Source organism: Cygnus atratus, chromosome 6, assembly GCF_013377495.2.
Source record: "Cygnus atratus isolate AKBS03 ecotype Queensland, Australia chromosome 6, CAtr_DNAZoo_HiC_assembly, whole genome shotgun sequence".
NCBI classification, from domain to species: Eukaryota; Metazoa; Chordata; class Aves; order Anseriformes; family Anatidae; genus Cygnus; species Cygnus atratus.
The window spans coordinates 6,560,625-6,579,680 of record NC_066367.1 but is presented as its reverse complement, the minus strand read 5'-3'; the positions used below and the strand labels follow the sequence as shown (position 1 = coordinate 6,579,680).

General features: G+C 45.2%; 1 protein-coding gene across 1 annotated transcript; it reads right to left on the bottom strand.

Moving 5' to 3' along the window:
• Positions 1 to 277: 277 nt before the first annotated feature.
• On the bottom strand, positions 278 to 17,453 carry FRZB (frizzled related protein). The gene is made up of 6 exons (XM_035570956.2): positions 17,000 to 17,453; positions 10,366 to 10,413; positions 5,647 to 5,712; positions 3,356 to 3,560; positions 3,055 to 3,118; positions 278 to 1,423 (listed from the first exon to the last, which is right to left on the bottom strand). The coding sequence occupies exons 1-6, from the start codon at positions 17,451 to 17,453 to the stop codon at positions 1,313 to 1,315; spliced, it is 948 nt and encodes a 315-aa protein (XP_035426849.1). The 3' UTR covers positions 278 to 1,312.
• Between the last annotated feature and the right edge of the window lie 1,603 nt (positions 17,454 to 19,056).

Genomic DNA, 19,056 nt, shown 5'->3' with positions numbered 1-19,056 from the left:
CTTGCCTGATATCCAGCCTGAGGATAAACTTGCCCTGAAACCTTTGGTTATTGACTGCAATCTTAAAATAACATATTATAAACATTCCCAAATACTTCTGGGTTTACTTGTTATCAACACATTTTCAACCTAACAACTGCAGCACTTCTGTGTTAACAAGAGGCAGCCCGAATGCATTTAAATGTGCTAGGGTGACCACAGAAAATACACGCTGAGAACCCAACAACCATTTGCATCTTGAGTAGTTCCCCTCTGTAACTACAAGTGGAGAGGACTGTTATTTTATTTACATCACTTTAATTTCTTTTGAGCAAGAGAGAATAGAAAAACAGAAGAACAGAGTGATAATTTCAAATACGTTGTTACTATCTGCAAAGAATTTTATAAAAGTACAAAAACAAAGGGGTTTTGGTTTTTATATTTTGAACAGCAATATAAAAATATGATGTCGGTTCAAAAGTCAGATAAGGTCCGTGTTGAGAACTACAAGATTTTTATTGGACGTATTTTACTGAGCATTGAACACTTGCTTATGTAGGCACAGATTGAAGAATAAAACCACAAAATCCAAATGATAAAGTGCAGACCTGTACTGAGAAGCAGGCCTGGTAAGTCAGTCTATTCCTACAACTCAGCAGAGAGAAGAAAGAAGAGGAAAAAAAAAAAAAAGAAACTGCCATTATAAGAGAAGAAGTGTATGATAAATTAAGTCCTGGGGTGGCACAACTATGAGGTTTCCTACAAAGTCCAGAATATTCAAATTTTATTTTCTTTTCTATTATTTTTCCAGAAGTGCCATGTGACTTTAGCTGTGTGTAAATTAATACATATATGGCTATTTTGTTTCAGAATAAAAAATTATGCACTTACATCAACAAATTCCCCTCCCCAGCAAGGGGCTTCTGCAAACAATGACCATGGCTGTGACAAGGACTGGCCCAAGGAAGCCAGTGTGGGTCATGATTTAAAGATGGGTTGTGCCAAATCTCCTGCTTGCACCTGTTCTCCCCCTAAGAAGATCTGGGAGATAAAATGGCAACTTCAGCATGTCCTGACCGCTCCCCACCTCATAAGGGCAGTTTTTTAGTAACAGAAAAATATATATATATTTCCAGAGCTTGCACACATCCAAAACCAAACCAAACCAAAAAGGCAGAAAACAAGAGGAAGAATAAAAACTAATATAAGCTAAAACATTATTTTGTAGTAAACAATAGAATATAACGTGCAATAGTGCAATTTCTCCTTTGCTGCTCCAACAGTGAAGTCTTGACAGATAGTCCACTGAATTTCGGCGTAGGGCACTTCACTTCTAGCTGCGAGCTTGCCGGGGGTTGCTGGCCTTGCTGGGCTTGGGCGCCGCATCACTTTGTCCTGGCTCTCCTTTCCCCTTGCCGAGGTGGCGGAGCTTTTGATCCCAGCGCTGCATATCAAAATGCAGACGGATTGCCAAGAGTTAGCAGAAGAAGGAGCAGTAAGTTTTTATAAATAATAAATATTATAAGTAGGACAACTACGTGCATTTGCAAACAACACTGACAAAAAAAAAGCTGTCATTGTGGCCCTCACAATACCCTACGTTGGGCCCAACTGGAGGAATGTGAAGTTGTAAGTATTATTATTTCAAACAGAGAGGAGCATCCATTTCCTGGCCTGATTTTCTTGTATATTCTGTGAATAAAAGGGCCGATGCAAGGTACAACAGCTTCAGCAGAAAAGTGTTTCACCTTTTCATCGGCTTCTGCACCTCACAAACATAACAGTCTGAAGTTATCAAGCCATCAATGCCATAAATTCCGAATCAGTAATTTCTTGCCCTTTATACTTCAAATTATACAACTAGTTTCCTGATGCAAGCACCACTGCTGTACCAGAAATCATTTCATATAGTGACACAAAAACCTTCATAAGCCTTATCCACAGCTAATATCTATCAGGAGCTACCAGAACTGGAAGCGTGGCAAGAATGAACAAGATTAAGAAATCACAGGATTAGGAAAAAAGATAAAAATGGAGTTCAGTTATTGCTTTTTTATATCTGTGGGCCTCTTCGCTGCTGAGGCTCTAGAGCCACCACAAAAACGCTCTGCATATTGAAACCTGTGCTGGACAGAAAAACAACTGAATTGAACTGAAACCAATCCCTAATACAAGGCAATCCCAGCTGTGCAAAACGTGAGAAAATAAGTGAGCTCCCAAGAAAGAAACCATAAATCACCCTGCCACCCCCGGGCTGGGACTGAGCAGAGATCAGCCCACAGCAGCAACGCGGTGTTTGCTCTGCGGCACTGCATCTTGGAAAGTTCTGCCAAATCAAACAGCAACTTGGAATAAGATCCCCATATCTTTTCCCTCATGTAATCTCTGTGGATGTACCAAATCTTGTATTTGTAATGAGAACAATATTTTCCTGCCAGTCACCATTAAAACTGTTGAAGGAAGATTTCAGTGGAAGAGGAGACTAGTTTGCACAGGCACAACCACTGTGTTAAGACAGCAGTTAAGAAACTGTTTGAAAATAAGAAGAATCTGTGTAAAATGACACTCCTAGCAATGTCAAAATCACCAATACTCTGCTGTGCATCGAAGCTTAAAGGCCATGCTTCCAGGACTTGGAAGGTATTAGAATACTTTACAATTAGAAAACATTCGAGTATATTCTCATATATCGTTTACATTTGTTGCTTCCAATTGGGTACTATGCATAAAATGCAAGACTTCCTCATCATGCACCTCCGTGATCTAAGCCAGAGAGACAAATTTACAATATTTGCTAACCCACATAATTTGTGAACTAGATTTAAAGAGTATTAAAATCTGAAAAGTATAATTCTGACTTAGTCTGGAAGATACTTGTAAAGCCTTCTCTTTTTCATTAGCCTTATGATCCCAATGAAGTACATAGCGTTGCAGAAGGCACAGTTTGCCTACGGAGTTAAAACACTCCTATTAATTAACTGGGGTCAGCATGTGCATTTTCTTTCTTAATTTTGACAAGCTTTGGTAGCTGTTTCATGGTATTTACATTTGACTTCTGGTGAGCCATTTTCTTACCTTGACTTTTTTACCGAGTCGATCCTTCCATTTCTCAGCTATGGAGCCTTCCACCAAGAGTAACCTGCAGAAGGAGACAATCCAACATCAGCAGGCACGCACAACCTATACAACCCAAGACTCTGCAGGCCTGCAGAGCTCTGTGACCCTTGGCAGTCCCCCTAGTAGAGAAGATGATTACTATATTAGAAGGTGATCCAAAGAGTGACACCATGTTTCTCTTAGCGGGTGACTCTATGCAAGCTCCAGGGGCAGGGAAACAAACAACAAACAACACCTCAAGGGTAACGCTGCAAGTTACCTGGAGCGCTCCTCATCTTCGTAGCCCATAATGATGTACTCTTCGTTGGCACTGAGTGGTGGGCACAGGCAGCCGGAGTTTGTGTAAAGGTTTACAGTGTCCTTTGGGATGTTCACAAGGGAAGATTTCAGAATCTCCTTTACTTCCACTACTGCAGTGACGTCGTGACATTTAGTCTTCACCTCCTTCACTTTCGCCCGAATGACTGGGAAGAAATGACAAAAAGTATAGTTAACGCAGTGGATAATGCAGGTCACCCCTGGGCCGTTCTCAGTGACCTCTGGGATTAGTCTTTTGTATGGTCCATTGTCAGGAGCTTAGCTGGACTCAAGCAACCCCCTGCCCCCATCTCTTCACTGCTTCACCCTCCACGAAGAGGCTGCAGGTAGCTGGGTATATCTCAAAACAGCGTGGGTCTCAAATAGGAATTATGTAGCAGTTGGATTTGTGTCCTATTAAATTTGGGCTTTACTTTTAGCATCCCCTCCTCTTTGCTCTTTCCACTTCATGCATTTAATTCATTCCATGTGTGCCCTTCTCCCTTTTGCTACAACTACTCCCTCTTTGACTGCTTGCAGCGCACATGACCGAACTTAATTTGTCACTCTCAGCCTTTCACGAAATGTGAATATGCATTAAAACTTATTGTATCGCTATCTTTACTGGATGACAGGCCCTTACCTTTTTGATTCTCTCTCCACTGACCCAGCACCAATCTGCTGTGTTCTTTATGAACTCCAAATGCTCCTGATCTTGACCTGGTGACCTGCTTAATTGTTTCTTCCCTTGCCCTTTCTTTTTGCCTTAAGTTGCATAGGAGGGAAAGTTGCCTTTCAAAGACAACAGATTTTTGGGCCTCTCGCGGTGACCAGTGAACTGATGCCACATGTAAATGCAAAGCAAATCCAGAGGTCACACTCTAGAGAATATCACATCTTTAACAGCTTGCAAATGAAAACCATTACAGATCTGAAAACCGTGGACTTGTACAACTCATCTCTTCGCATATATTGTCCATAAAGACAATCAGCCAGCATGTCTTGCAGCCACATTAAAAACAACTGCCAACAATAAATAACTATTATGCATTTAACATTATTTTATCTAGTGATCTGCTTTCTTAAAACCTCTTAAGAGTTCAAAACAAAATCCTACTTCAGTTTGGAGTTCTTTCCAATGCATTCTGAAACCTCTCTAATTCCACAAGTGAGAAGAGAGGGATATAATATGACTGAGAATACAGTGGTGAGGGGTCATCTCCATCAGCTCCCACGCAGCCATCTGCAGCATGCTCAGTGACTCCACCACGTGCAATGGTACATGGTATGTTAGCCCACTACAGAACAGCCTGTAGCAATTCCCCAAACAAACCCACCAAAACAGTGCAAAACAATGAGTCACCCTCAAATACAACAACGTCTGACTGAATGCAGTTACAAGCTTTTAGCTTTCAGTAGGATTTATTTTTAAAAAGAAGCTTATCTGGCAACAGTTGGATAAATGCATAATCTTAATAAATATTAAGCAATCAGTACCACTGAAATGAATTGTTTAAGTTCAGTGAACTTAAGGCAGTTCACATGAGTAATAGGAGCAAGAACAGACCCGACTGTTCAATTCCCCTAAGTGATACATATTCATCAACCTCCTCGGCTTAATTTGGTTGAAACAAGCAGCATGAATAGAAGTAGCAGAGTGGACCTGTGATAGAAGACCAGGGCAATCTGGGCAACAGAAGACATAATACAGACACCATGCACTTTTACAGGTGTTACTGCCAGCATAACACAGTTGGAAAGACGTTAATTGATGGCTTCAATGCACGAGAAGGCAAAAGCCTGGTATGTCTGTAAGATGCCATCGTGAGTTTGCAGGCCTAAGAATTGCCAAAAACATCCCTTCCTGTGCAAGCAGAACGCATCGGAGCTGTAAATCCAAGAGGAAGTTCAAGCGCAGCAGCCCACAATGTCACTTCTGCCAAATGACTCTTCACACTAAAGAAGTGCATGAACCCCAAATGCCCATGCTGACACTGAAATAACTACCGCTCAGTGTCAACAAAGACACTCTTGTACTACCATATTAAGCTAATCCCCTTCATCCCTCTACAGACACTCTCAGTTTTGAATTTGGAAATGTTTCAGGCCACATCTGTAACAAGTACTACTGGATTAACCATCAGTAATTGGGTCCATGGGCTATTTTTGTGAAATTCTTCCCAGCCCCATTTAATTCTCTTACTGTAGCCTTCTCCTAAAAGGTTTGGGAGCTGGCCTCGCAGCTGTCCTTACCGTAGTTGTAATTGTTGCGTAGATAAGTCTTCTGGGTGGCTTTTATAGGCTTGCATTTGCAGCGCTCTACAAAACAGAAACTTTTGTTTAGAAAGAAAACAGCATTTGTTCATTGACAATCTCCCCCAAACCCCAAGGTCAGACCTGACGAGTATCTCCCTGAATTTACTTAGTTATTACAGAGAAGTTAAATGTTAAAAAGCACAGGGTACTTCTGCTGGAAGATGTTCTGAAACTGACCAGCAGAGGTTTCCAGAAGAAAATTGACAAGATGAAATTAAAAAAAAAAAAAAGAATGAAAACAAACAACAACAACAAAACCCTAGCCTCCAAAAAAAAAACACAACCCTTTTTTTTCATATATGTCCTATAGGCAGTGCTTCATCTAAAACACAGATCCAACTGAGAAATTAAGGGCTACATTCCGTACAGGACTTTGACACATCCCAGGGCAGAACTTCCAGGTCTCGTGTCAGTAGCAGAGAGTCCCTGGTCAAGAGGGAGCACCAAGCAGTGGTCAGGCAGGGTGCTCATTCAGGACTTGCAGGAAACCCACCTGGCGCTGGCACTGGGACTATATTTCATCCTAAAGGTAAAAGCCACGTAGCAGCAAGGGATAAAGGCAAGAAACCAGGCTCCTTCACCGCAGGGATCTTGCTTCCTAAGTTCCCAACTAATTTCACTTGAAACAACCTAAGGAGGGGCAGTGCTGAATTCTCCCTTAAGAAATTATGAGGACTGAAAATTCCTTGAGTAACAAATGTCTGCGTAGGTGTAACTAAAACAAGGAGCTACTCATGAGCCCGTGTTATGGAGTGTGGGACTGAAAACTGAGAGAGCCAGAGGAGGGAATGGAGGCATTGACCAGCAGGCAGCAGGGCCAGCAGCTGAAAACCTCCGATTCAGGGCAACAACCACCTCATTGAGCACAGAACTCAGCAGATGCCTGCAGCTTGCGCTTTCCAAGGAGGAAAGATCAGCAGTTTCTTGGCAACATCCCCTAGAACCTACTGTGGTTCCACCAGCACACTCGCTGTCTAAACTGGAAAGAGTAACGTGGAGAGGCTGCCATCAGCCTCCTGATAAACCTACACCGTGGGCCATCGGCCCTGGGTATAATGGGAGCTTGTGCCAGACGTGTGGGATTTGGACATGCCTAACAACAAATCTGGGCCTCTTGCTTGGGCTCACTGTATAACATCATGATCCTGTACCTCAGGTTTAATTAAAGCAGGGAAATTACTAGCCCGTCTAGCAGGATGGATGACCTTCAAAACACAACACAAATGAGCGCTGTCAGAGCAGCACACCCAACAGCACGGCTTCCAGACAGCTAGAAACAATACTGGAGATAAAAACACTTTCATTAGTATCTGGAGAGTGCTAATGCTGAAGCCCCGGGCTCCTACCAATATTTCACTGCTGGGTATTCTAATGCAGATATCCATTTCTTTCAAGCTAGCGTGCAATTAGTTTGGTGACCTCTCACTGTCAGACCCAGCAAGAAATGTCACCCATTTCCAACCACAGGTCCCAGTATTACACACGCGCGGTCATCCGGTTTGATGTATCAGTGGAAACAAAATCTAGTTCAGGAAAGAACAGGTGAGCTGTGAGTATGACTCCGGTGTCCTCACTCGTACTCGGTGTCCTAAATACCACCCCTGCCTCCTGGCTGCATTTCACCCAGCATTTGAGTGAAAGAAGACTTGATACAGCCTATTTCTATACATCACTGTTCTAAAATAATGACACCAGGGATTTAGTTAAATCCACCATGAAGAGTTTGGGGAAGAACTTTTATTTTCTTTTTAAGATTTCTGCATTAAATACAAAGATGGTATCTTGCGGTTATGGACTTCACAAATTATTATTTATTTTGGATTGCAAGGATTTTTGTAGTTGAAAGTACAAAAAATACAGGAAAGAGAAGAACATCTCACAAGAAGAGGATATTGTTTCCTTGAATTTCAAATGTCCTCAGGAATCTATATATAGGATCCTACAGACTTCAGCTTTTGTATGGGAATGTGTTAAAATAATAAAAGCTGAGAAGGGAAGTGATTTTTGGCTTCCCTTCTGCCTGTGGGAGCTCATACATATTTTAGACCAAATTATGGCCCATTTTATAAGCTGCCTTAAAACAGGCCGTACAAGAGGCGCTCCTACGACCCACACTCACACGGGCATGTCGGCATTCACATCCAACACATTTTACACTCTAATATTCTCCTGCTCAATGACACTTTGCTCTGTGGCACAAGTAGAAAAATACAGTCTAAATTACAGGACAAGAATATATAGCCTCACAATTCCCTTCATTTTAAGGTAATACTGGATTGCCTTTTAACTTTATTTATTTATTTTAAATTTGAGGAGTGCCTTTGATTATTCTTGGTGTAGAACTTACTGGATAGACCTGCCTGTGTTCTTCATGAAGGGTACCTTCTCACTGTCCTCGTCCTTTACAAATTTTATATTTCCAAGAACTTTACAAAATGATGCATTGTTTCTAATTACGACTTAGAAATGCAGAGACTGGCACAGGGGCACTTGCCAAGGTCAGCCAGCTGTAGAGCGAGAAGCAGCTCATCTCTCCCAATGTCTGGTACAGTGGCTTTCAAAGGGAGCGCAACGCCAGTATTAGAAAACACTATTTTGATTGATGCATATTACTTGTAAATCTGAGCCTTCCCAGAGCAGGGAACATCCACAGAGGGTGGCTGCAAAAGAACTGTGTTAAAAATGCACTATGTCTCTTGATGCTAAGGGCAAGTCCCATTTGACATGATTCTCTCCTCCAAAGCCACCAGAAGAGCTCTGAAACTGCAAACTCATTATAAACCAAGACAGGGAGCAGAGGCTCACATCAGTTTGGGCTGAGATCTCAGCTGACTTTGCCATTAAATATTCTTTTTTAATACAAGTCAACACAGTACTAATGTATGCTCAGCATCTATACCATGCGAAACATCTCCCAGTAAAAACCCAAACCAATGGATTACACGGGAGAAGATTCTCTGTTATAGCTGCTACCTACAAACATGCCATCTTAAATACACGTGTGTACAACCTAAACACGTGCTCGAGCCTGGCAAATGTTTCCCTGATAAGTTAATGGATAAAAAAGCCTGGAAAAAAATATCTAAATGACCTGAAAAGCATCTCAGGAAGCTGACAAAAATCTATTTTACTTCCAAGAGGCAAAAAAGACAGCTGAAATGGGTATAGCACATTGAACCACAATCTGTGTTCCTACAGTAAAAGCTAGCAATAAAAACATTGTCCTTCTTCTTCATCAGCTCTGCATCTTCACCCTCTCTTTTGGATGTGAGTTTTCAAGTCTGCATCCCTAAAGGCAGGCAGTTCTGAAGATATGTTTAATATTTTTGATATAAGGTGGCAGGAGATCAGTGCTGAAGTTAGCAAAACTTGGTATCTAATTGTACATTCCACAACCATATTTAGGTGCTTACATTAATAAACTGGACATCGGCATGTACTGTAGCTGGTCAGCACCTCTGGAAAGGAAAACTTCCGCGGGAATGGTAATAAAATTCAAGAAAACCTATAGTCATTGGCTTGCTTGAACAACAAATGCACCTTTCTGTAATCTGCTAGCTACTGAACTGGGCTTTGCTTTGCTTTGCACTGCCTGTGAATAGTGGCAGCACTCAAGGGATTTTACTCAGTTCCAGCAAAAACAAAATGAAACAACAACAACAAAAAAGCAACAGGGGAGCTGTTGGAATAAAAACAGCCTCAGAAGGTCTCATTCTCCATCTCCTCAGGTTAACGAGAGTTTTGCCATTATCTACAGAGAGGTCAGAATTTAATTTGCAAACTTTCAAGTCAGAATGAACCACGACCCTGTTTTTACCCTCAGTGACTGAGAGAGCTAGCCTACTCACCAGTGCGCCACAAAGGGAATTAAAATTAAGGAAAATAGGGCAGAAAGTGATATATTTTTCCTTTTCGACTGAATCTCAAACAGCCTGCTTGAATCTAGCCTCCTTTGGCTAAAACGAATAAATAACAAAAGGAACATTAAATCTCTAACTTCTTTCACTTTACTTCTGCAGCACATTACTGTGAACATCTGCAACTTCACTGCTTCTTTCCTTACAACTTACAGCAATGGTATTTATACATGTAAAGACATTTCTTTTGGTACATACAGTCCCATCGTCCTACTGTGTCGCTTTGTGGTTTAAACACTTGGGATTTTCATCACTGCAGTAAGCATTTCTCAGTTAAATAAAAACTCATACTGGTATGCTAGTTAAAGCCTGCCAACGACTACAGCATTATTTTCCTCCCTGCATTTTCAGTTATGCATGGAAAAACAACTGGAAGAGTTGAAGAAATAATGACATTTTTGGTAGGAGGGAGGAAAATTCATGTAATGATCATTCTCACTGTTCGAGACAGAACTCGTCATGAAACCAGCACAGCCACCTTGACTTCATGGGAATTTTGCCTGGGCAAAAGCAGAAGAAACAAGAGTTGGAGGGTTGATTTGGCCAGAAGTACACAGGTTTACCAGCCCCAAATCTCACCTTCCCATGATGGATACAGGTACAAGTCAAAAGCACAATCTACAGGATCTCAAGACAAAGCAGGGTATTTATGCATCACTTAGTACTGCTCTTACTTCATTAAGTATTAAAAGGACATGCTTATGCAGCTCATTATACAGCTTTATAAAAATGTACTCACCGATGCCGGAGCCTCTACAGTTGCCATTATTAGAATCCATCGGGAAATCTGGCACGGATTCGTAAAATACAGAAAGAAATGTTAGTATGTTTAATAGTGGATTATTTCAACACACCCCCATTGCGATGCTTTCTCTTTCTCTCATATTTAGTATATTAAAACTTAATGAATAATCAGATTGTAATGTTCCAGAGGCCAGCCTGTTCCTGCTAGAGTTGACATCAATTCTTATCTGCGCTTCATCCAAACACGGCACACAACATTACGTGCTGAAGCAGATTAAATAGCCCATTTCTAGAGGTGCACAGACTAGCAGATTCAGGACGAGGAGGGAAATTTATGGCAGGAATTTGCAGCATCTACAAAAAGTACACATAGTGTTTGCATTTCATTAGATGATGAAGGAGAAATTACTTTTGGTTTGTTTTTTTGGTTACTGAGGAAATCAACCACAATCGTATCATTGAAGCAAATGCCAAAACAAGTATTTCAGACCTTCCCCTTCCCCTCAATTTAAAAACATGCTGATTATTTGAAGGACAGATAAAGGACAGGACGAAAAAAAAACAGGCCCTGTGCCAAACTTCCAAAGAACTGCTTTTGGATGCACTTGTACATAGAATGTGCCTTGCATTAGTAAAATGCATAATTTCAAATCTATTAAATCACACAGTTTAATGGACTTACACATGTACTTGATCTTGAAAAACAAGTATGTTAACGCATACAACCTTGTATAAGTTAAGTAAAAAGACGCAAGAGAAACAAGGCTGGGGAGAGAGGTAGCATACTTTATTAGAAGGACAAATAAAATGGGAAACAAATGAGCTTTCAGATCAAGCCCCCTTCTGTAAGCGTTCACGCCCAAAAGTTTCTGCAGGTTTTTCAGCTGTCAAAGCTGGTATCGTACCAACATCATCTTTCTTAGATGCTTACATTATCTTGGATACAACAACCTTGCTACTGCAATACAGAACAAGCAAACACACAGCCACATAACGGCAGCTCCTCTCTTGCAGCTGCAGCTGTAAGGACGTGGTTGCAATATGGCCTCGGCTGATACTTGGCATAGGTGAAGGATTTCAACGCACAGACTAAATTTTAAGGGCAGGGGCTGTTATTTAATCATAGATTATGTAAATGCATAATTAAAATACCTGTTTACAAGAGATCTAGTATTAGTTATTTGATGTTCCAATTTGGCCATACATTTCAAAAAAAAAAACATACCTTCATCTCAATGCATATTTATCTCTGTACTTTTCATTGCAACATGAAACTTCCCTTACATAAACGGAGGTAGGTTAAAGGACAAGCAAGATGCAAGGAAATCTGAAAAACATGTAAATTACTTACCTACTTAATGATTAATTTCACAAAATTGGGACTTCAGAGGTAAGTACTCCTACTCACTATGAAATTTTTGACTTTTTGCTCCTAATGAGCAAAAGATTTAGCAAACAGTATTGAATGATTGCATAGATGCTCCTTTACGTCCAATACCCAGTTGCTACCTCAAATCAAATGTGCTTTCTTCCAAAAAAAGCATCAAACTGCTGTGGTACGTTAGCTTATGGAACAAAAACAACATTTTAATGGTGCCAGTTTGGTCTTCAGTAACCATGTACTTCCATGGTAGCTGCAAGGCTTTTCCATGCTGCCTTCTAACAAGTCAAGTTATACACACTAATCCTTATTTATGAGTTTCATTTGGATTAATCACCCAGGCTATTCTTGAATTTTAAAAAATAAGTTCTTATCATCAGGTGGTGATGGAAGATTCCTTCTGGCGTGGTAACAGCATGACGAGTGCTTGAGCCTCCAGCCTGGTACTTCTCAGGCTGCTCCCATGGCAGACACAAGTCTGCAAGACCTCCCAGCAGCAGCCTTGTGTTGGGTTTCCTTGGCCAAATTCCCTGCTTGCTTTTAGGGCTGGCTGGCTTTGCAAATGCCCTAGACAACTCCTTCTGATGCTTCATGTGGCGCAGCAAGCTTCAATCTTGACAAGATTTCATTAATAACCATTTGACATGACAATAAATCTGTATGTTAGGGTACAATGCCTGAATTGCAACCACAGCTTTTTGAATTTGAAATCGAACCTACAACTGGATCCCGTTTGGTACCACTCCAGCATCAGCTAAAGGTCCAGTTCGCTCTGGTATTACACCTAAACACAATGCAGAGCTATCCTCATTTGCACTGGCTGAGGAACTCTCCTCAGAAGTAACGCTGATGCAATGAGGGTGGTGAACACTCAAGGTGCCTAATATAAGCCTGCCACCACAAACACACACCAAACTGAACTGCTTTCCACAAAATGTTCTTTTCCACTCCTAGTTACACAACTTAATTGTATTATTATTATTATTTTTACAAAACCAAATTCCAGCACACCACGACCTCAGCCCACTTCCTAATTCTGCACACATTCGTTTGCCAGGCCACACGCCCTACCCCCAGGCCAGTGGCTATGAGTATATGAGGAGACAGCTGGCTGCGCGGCAGGCGAGTAGCTCAGAAGGTGTGTGCAGAGCAGCTATCCAGGGAAACGGGTGCAATTTCTGTGCTGTGCTCAGGCTGCGGCGCGTGGTGTATTGTGCTCTGCAATTGTGGTCAGCACACGATGTTTGTCCGTGAACGACAGAGGAGTAAACAGGCACCTTCGTGTCACTTCATGACTCATCTCCTGACTTTGGAGGGCTTGGGACAGACGAGTACCGGCCTTAAGGTGATGCTAATCATTCTCAGGACACTTGTGTGTGTTGAGGGACGAGCAGTTTCTACTGAGGGAGAGAAGCGCAGGCTTGTGCAGGCAGCTGGAGACCTTCCCCACTACATGACACATCTTGGGAAAGGCTTCCCGTTCCCCGATCTTCTCCATGGCCATCAACAGGTCAGGCTCTCCCCACCTGGTCCCTTCCCACCTACCAGGGAAGGGAAGAGGACAAAGGTCTGGGCCAGCCCGAGCAGCAGCCACAGCACCCCAGTCTCTGACCCCAGCTGTCGGACACGCAGGGAGGAACCCCTCCATCAGGCTTGTCCACGTGCTGCTTGGACCTCCAGTCGTCAGAATGACACAAAAAATTAAAAAAGCTATTTTTAAAAAATAAACAGCTGACTTCCTATTGTTCCTCTTCTCTTCAGCGTGGGCCTCTTTTGTCTATGCAAAACAATCTTTTGAAAGAAATATCTGTCAGCAATGATTAGCAGAACTGCCAAAGAGGAAATATTCTCCAGAGCTCCGATTCAAAGGCTTCCTACTAAATCCTGGTTAAGAGTGGGGGAAAAAATCCAAACTGATTTTTTCCAATAAGCTGTTTTAATTAATCATTTTTCAGAGGAATGCTATTAAAAAACAAAACAAAAAAAAAAAAACACGAACAAAGAGAAGATAAAAGCTGCTTGCATAGTAAGTGCACAAAATAACAATTCTTGGACCACAGGTTTGGGTGAGAGCCTTGGGAAAAAGGAGCAATTTGGCAAAACTTACTTTTGAGCATACATCTCAAGTATCTTATCTAACTGCAAGAAAAGAAAAAGCACAAACAACAGAAGTAATGTGAAGATCAATCCCGGTTAAAACTGAATGCAGACCATGTGAGCTCCAAGACCACAGGGCGGCTCCGTAGGCAAACGACGATGCTGAGCCCCTCATCGCCCACTCCCACCAACATTGAGTCAGTAGGTTCAGAGCCATCACCAGGTCAAGGAGCAAAGCGTTTCCTCTCACTTCCATCCCCAGATCTGTCAGGTTTTGATGACATTTAATGGCACAGATCCTGACTCTACGCTTAGACCACAAAAGACACCCTGGGGAGTTCAGTCTCTGAAGGCAGACAAACTGAAGTCAGAGTATAGCGCCACCAGGGGCATCACCATTAACAAGGTCTTCTCCAAGGCTCAAAGCCTGTGATTATTTTGTACTTTAACTGAGAAATGAGACTGCCTGCAAGTTTTGAGCAAACGGCTAAAATGAATCTCAGCTTTAAGATGACAACCTGGGAAAAACTGCTCAGCCTTGGCACAGTCTCAAATCCTCCCCTAACACTCTTGTGTGTTTTGACTGTCCTAAGTAGAGCTATGCAAAGCACAAGCAGGTGCAAATTTGATCTTGAGTTTGGAAACCACTCCTTTGGAAATGAAGTTCACAATGTGTGAAAAGCAAGCATGGGAAAGGGTTCTTTCGCTTTGTTTGAAGTGTACAATGACAAATTCAGATAATGGGTTACTGTAATTTCATCTAGGTGTACAGGCAGATGTAGAGGACTCAGACTACATGGAGAAACCATGGCTTCATTTAAGATCTAAGAACACGTCTCCATCACCTTTCATTAATGTTTAAGAGGTTGTATTTCTAAAGGGACTCAGAATTGTAATCCCCTGTTTTATGATGATCACCCAAAATGGTTCTGACACTTATTGTACTCATTTATGATGTTTCCCTTTTCTCCAACATCTCACTGGTGGCCTGATGTGCCTTCAAGCCACTTTTATGTCTATTTTTAATCCAGGCTGCTCTTCTTCCAGGTCAAAGGGATGAAGTACGTGCAGTGATGAGCAGATGGTTTGGAGCAGCAGAGAGGCCACTTTGACTGATACAAAAACCCACAAGCACTTAAACCAGACACAGATCTCCATGTGACAGGAGCAGGAGGACTCCTGCCGTCTCCTAGGGCAGCAACATGTGTGAGCTTCCTAGAAGTAACAAAACACTTAAGAAAATAAGATATGGTGAAATGTGACTGCCTTTACCAAGGCACCACTCACAATTGCTCAAGGGAAACATCAAGGACTGCAAAGTCACTCCTGCACCTACTGGAAAAGCTGGACATTCCCCTTTTTTCCTCAAGTATGGCCCACTGATATCATGACTTTAACATTTGCAGAGCCAGAAATTCAACTGATGGACCTGTTCCCCAGTACAGGCAGCACCCAGTTCCCTCTTCAGAGCAGGGACAAACATGTCAGTGGAGACAAGAACAGCACGAGAGGCAGCAGCAGAGGAGCACACAGGCTGAAGTGTGCATGCCTCTGAGCATCAGCAGTGAACATTTTGGAGACCAGCACAAGCCCAGGGGTTCCCCCAGCCCCTCTTAACTCTGCCTGCACAGCTCTCCTCCAGCTGAGCCCTAAACAAAGCACTTCCACTACCCTTAGCAGCCTTCTCCATCACGGACATAGCAGTGGCTACTTGATCCCCAGCAGGCACGGGGAGCACAACTGATGAGGAATCCTTCATCCCTTACCGCAATATCAACCGAAAAAGAAACAAGTGAACTTCAACTGATCTTCAACTTGGCATCAGCAACATGAGAGCCAAGACCAACTGCTTCAGTGGTGAGAGGGAGTTTTAGCAAGGTGTGTCTTTGGTCAGAGGAGCCTTTTCACCTCATGTATCAAAGACCCATGGTCTGGAAAAGGAATGGAAATGGGGCTTTCTGACCCGTGTCTCTGCTCTGATCATGATAACCATCTGACCGTGCTGTCCTTCAGGCTGCCACCTTCCCAAAAGGACAAGGCAAACACATTAAAATCCTCACCAGTACTAACTCAGAGACCTTGGGAGGACAGAACAGTCAACTACTCTTACTTCGCAGGCAGCATACTCCTTTATTAAAACAAAAAATCAAGATTTCAGTTCCAAACAATAAGAACACCCTCTTCCGCAAGAAAAGACTGTTAAAAGTGGATTTATGTTTCTGCCTGCTCTATTAGATGGGGTCTACAAACAGCCTGAGGTCTGGGAGTGCTGAGGAGATAAAGCAAGAGCAGGTATTCTGTGTGCCAGCTGTCCAGCAGCTTGCTCTCCGTGTCTTCTAGTTGGCTGCAATCCTTTATTTGGAGAATTAAACTTGGAAGTGTTCACCTTACCTCTTCCTCGAACAGGAATCCTTCCTTCTGCTCTCTAAAGGAACATTTTTATTCCCTCAAGAAGGATTCTTTCAGTCTGGTGCATAATGCATCAGTTCAGCATTTTGAGCCCAGAAATGAGAATGTCATCAGGTTCTCATTCACTGAAAGGGAGTTTTCATGGATCTGGCACTGGAATCCCTCAAAGAGGTCATTGTGCTGCTGAGGTCCTCAGAAATAGGTAACTTGGGGGCAATTTTAGCAAAACTTCCCTCCAGGTTTGACTGCGATCGCTTTCGAATCACTGCAGCCTTGCCAAGCCTCGCTGGGTCTGGATCTGTTTTTGAGGCAGTTTTGCAGGCACGTCGGCGCTGCCGAGAAAGGCGCTCGGTGTTCGAGACCTTCCCCAAAGCGTCCCCGTGGGTCTGCAGCCCTTGGAGGCGGCAGGAGGGGGTCAGCCGACACGGACCTGTGGTGTGTGGGGGGACGGAGGACAGGCAAGAGGGGCACAGCGGGTGGCAAACACCCCAAGAGCTGGGGCTGCCGGGGTAGGGGCACCACGGGATGGGGTCGGGGAGGGAGCCTGCAAGGTGCCGGGCTCCCCTCGCCAAACCCCGCTACCCCCGGCCCCGGGGGAGCCCCAAACCCGGTGCCAGCCACCTGCGGCCGTCGGTGCTGAGGGCGGCGGGGCCGAGGCCGCCTCTCTCCCTCAGCGGGCACCCTGAGGAGGAGGAGAGGGAGGAAGGCTGGGGGCCAAGGGGGGGGCTCGGCGGGCACTCACCGGCGCCCTCGGCGGTGACGATGGCCTCGGGGGAGATGCAGACGCCGCGGTCGTAGAGGGGCAGCTCGTCGCAGGCCAGGCTCTCGGGCCAGGCGTGGCGGTAGCGGACGAGGACGGGCTCGCAGCCGGCCCGGGCGCGCTCGCAGACGGCCCGGCAGGGCTTGATGGGCTCCTGCTGGAAGTCGATGGTGCAGATGGGCGCGTACATGGCGCACAGGAAGAAGAGCAGGTCCGGGCTGCAGTTGGTGCCCAGCAGCCCCTCGAACTGCTCCATGGCCAGCACGGCGTTGGCCTGCGTGCTGTGGTGCAGGTGGTTGGGCATCTTGGTCACGTTCCAGGGCAGCGGCCGGCACAGCGGGATGCGCACCGGCTCGCAGGCCGCCGCCCGCCCCGCCGCCGCCCGCCCCAGCAGCAGCAGCGCGGCCAGGGCCAGCGCCCGCAGCCCCCGCCGCATGCCGCCGCGCCGCCCCGAGGGCTGAGGGCACCGCGGGCTCCGCGCACCGGCGGCCGACGGCTCCGGGCCACGAGCGGCTGAGGGGCCGAGCGCCGCCGCCGCTCCCCCGCTCGGCCCCGGGCCCGGCCCCGGCCGCGGGCCCGCCCCCAGGGCAGGGAGGGCGCGGGGCAGGGCCGCGAACAAAGGAGCGGGGCGGGGGCCGGCGAGGCTCCCGGCGGGTCCCAGCGGCTCGCAGCGGCTCAGCCCGGCCGGGGACGGGCCCAGGAGCCCCCGGCACGGCACGGCCCGGCCCCCCGGCGGCGGGGAGGGCGCCGGGCACCTGTCTCGGGCGGAGCGGGGCGCGGAGCTGCCCGCCGGGGGCACGCCGGCCTCGGGTGCCTTCCCGAAGGAAGTTTCAGCGCGGGGCTGCTCCGAGGCGCTCGTTCTTACAAAGCAGAGTTTCGTTCCGAGTTTCAGCACTCTCCCGGTGTGGGTTCAAGCTCCAAAGGGGCACCCCACGCTACAGGGAAAGCCGTGGCCCCAAAGCAGCCACCTCAGGACCCGCACCCGAGGCCCGCATCCCAAACACCTCGCTGCCTGCTGCCTTGTCTACCACTCTAAGATTGTTCCCTTGTAAAAGAGGTCGGCTGGGGCAGCTGCCAGTGACAGGTGAGGAATGCCAGGCACGCTGACACCACAAAGGAGGCAGGAAAGGAGCTTTAGGGTGGGTGCTGCTGCTCTGCTACTGGGATTCCCATCCTCTCCGCTCCATAAGATTTAAGGAGGGAAAATAATCCTGCTGTGATGCGCAGTGTTAAACCCTTGGGGTGGATGGTGACAACAGTCAGATTCCTGGTCTCGTATAGCAGAGAGCCATCCCCAAAAGGGACCGGTCTAACAGCAGCAACCATGTTAGCAGTGTACCAGCCTGGTGGGGCATAGGGTTAGCACAAAGTCCTTGATAAAAGCAGGTCCAGGGGTTTGCTGGGGGGCTGTGAAGGTTTCATTAAGACCCATATATCTAAATGATAACAGTAAGGGAACAGTATCACACACAGTCATTTCCTAGAATAAAGCAGTGCTCAGCAGGGCTGACTCCTTAGGTGAGGATTTGCCCCCAAAATAGCTCATAGGAGAAATCAAGACAAAGCTCGTTACCATATCGCACAAGAACCATGCTAATCCACAACAAGTTGCCCTCATTTCTCTTCTATAAATCCATTTAAATTTGTAAAAAACAGAGAACCAATCAGTGGAGCTGTGGTACCAGGAGGGCAGATTTCAGCGAGCAGTGGCTCGCTAACACAGATGTGGGGGTGCCAGCCTCTTTATTCAGGTACACACACATAATGGAATGGGGAGGGCTGCCGAGGACAGGAACGGGGAACTGCCATCTTTGCTCTTCTTGCACCAAAAGGAAGCAGAGTTAGCCCAGACAGCTGGGATTGATTTATTCCTCTGTTGGTTTTTCTTCCCCCCTTTCACAGTGTCTGTACACCCCCTCCCCAAGCTTGTTTCTCTCTCACAGGAGTCAGATAAACAGCAACTGTTTGTTTAAGAAGCCAGAGACGGCTTCCTGAGAGAGGCTGATGTTCCCTTTGCTTGTTAGGAGTGTACATGAGCA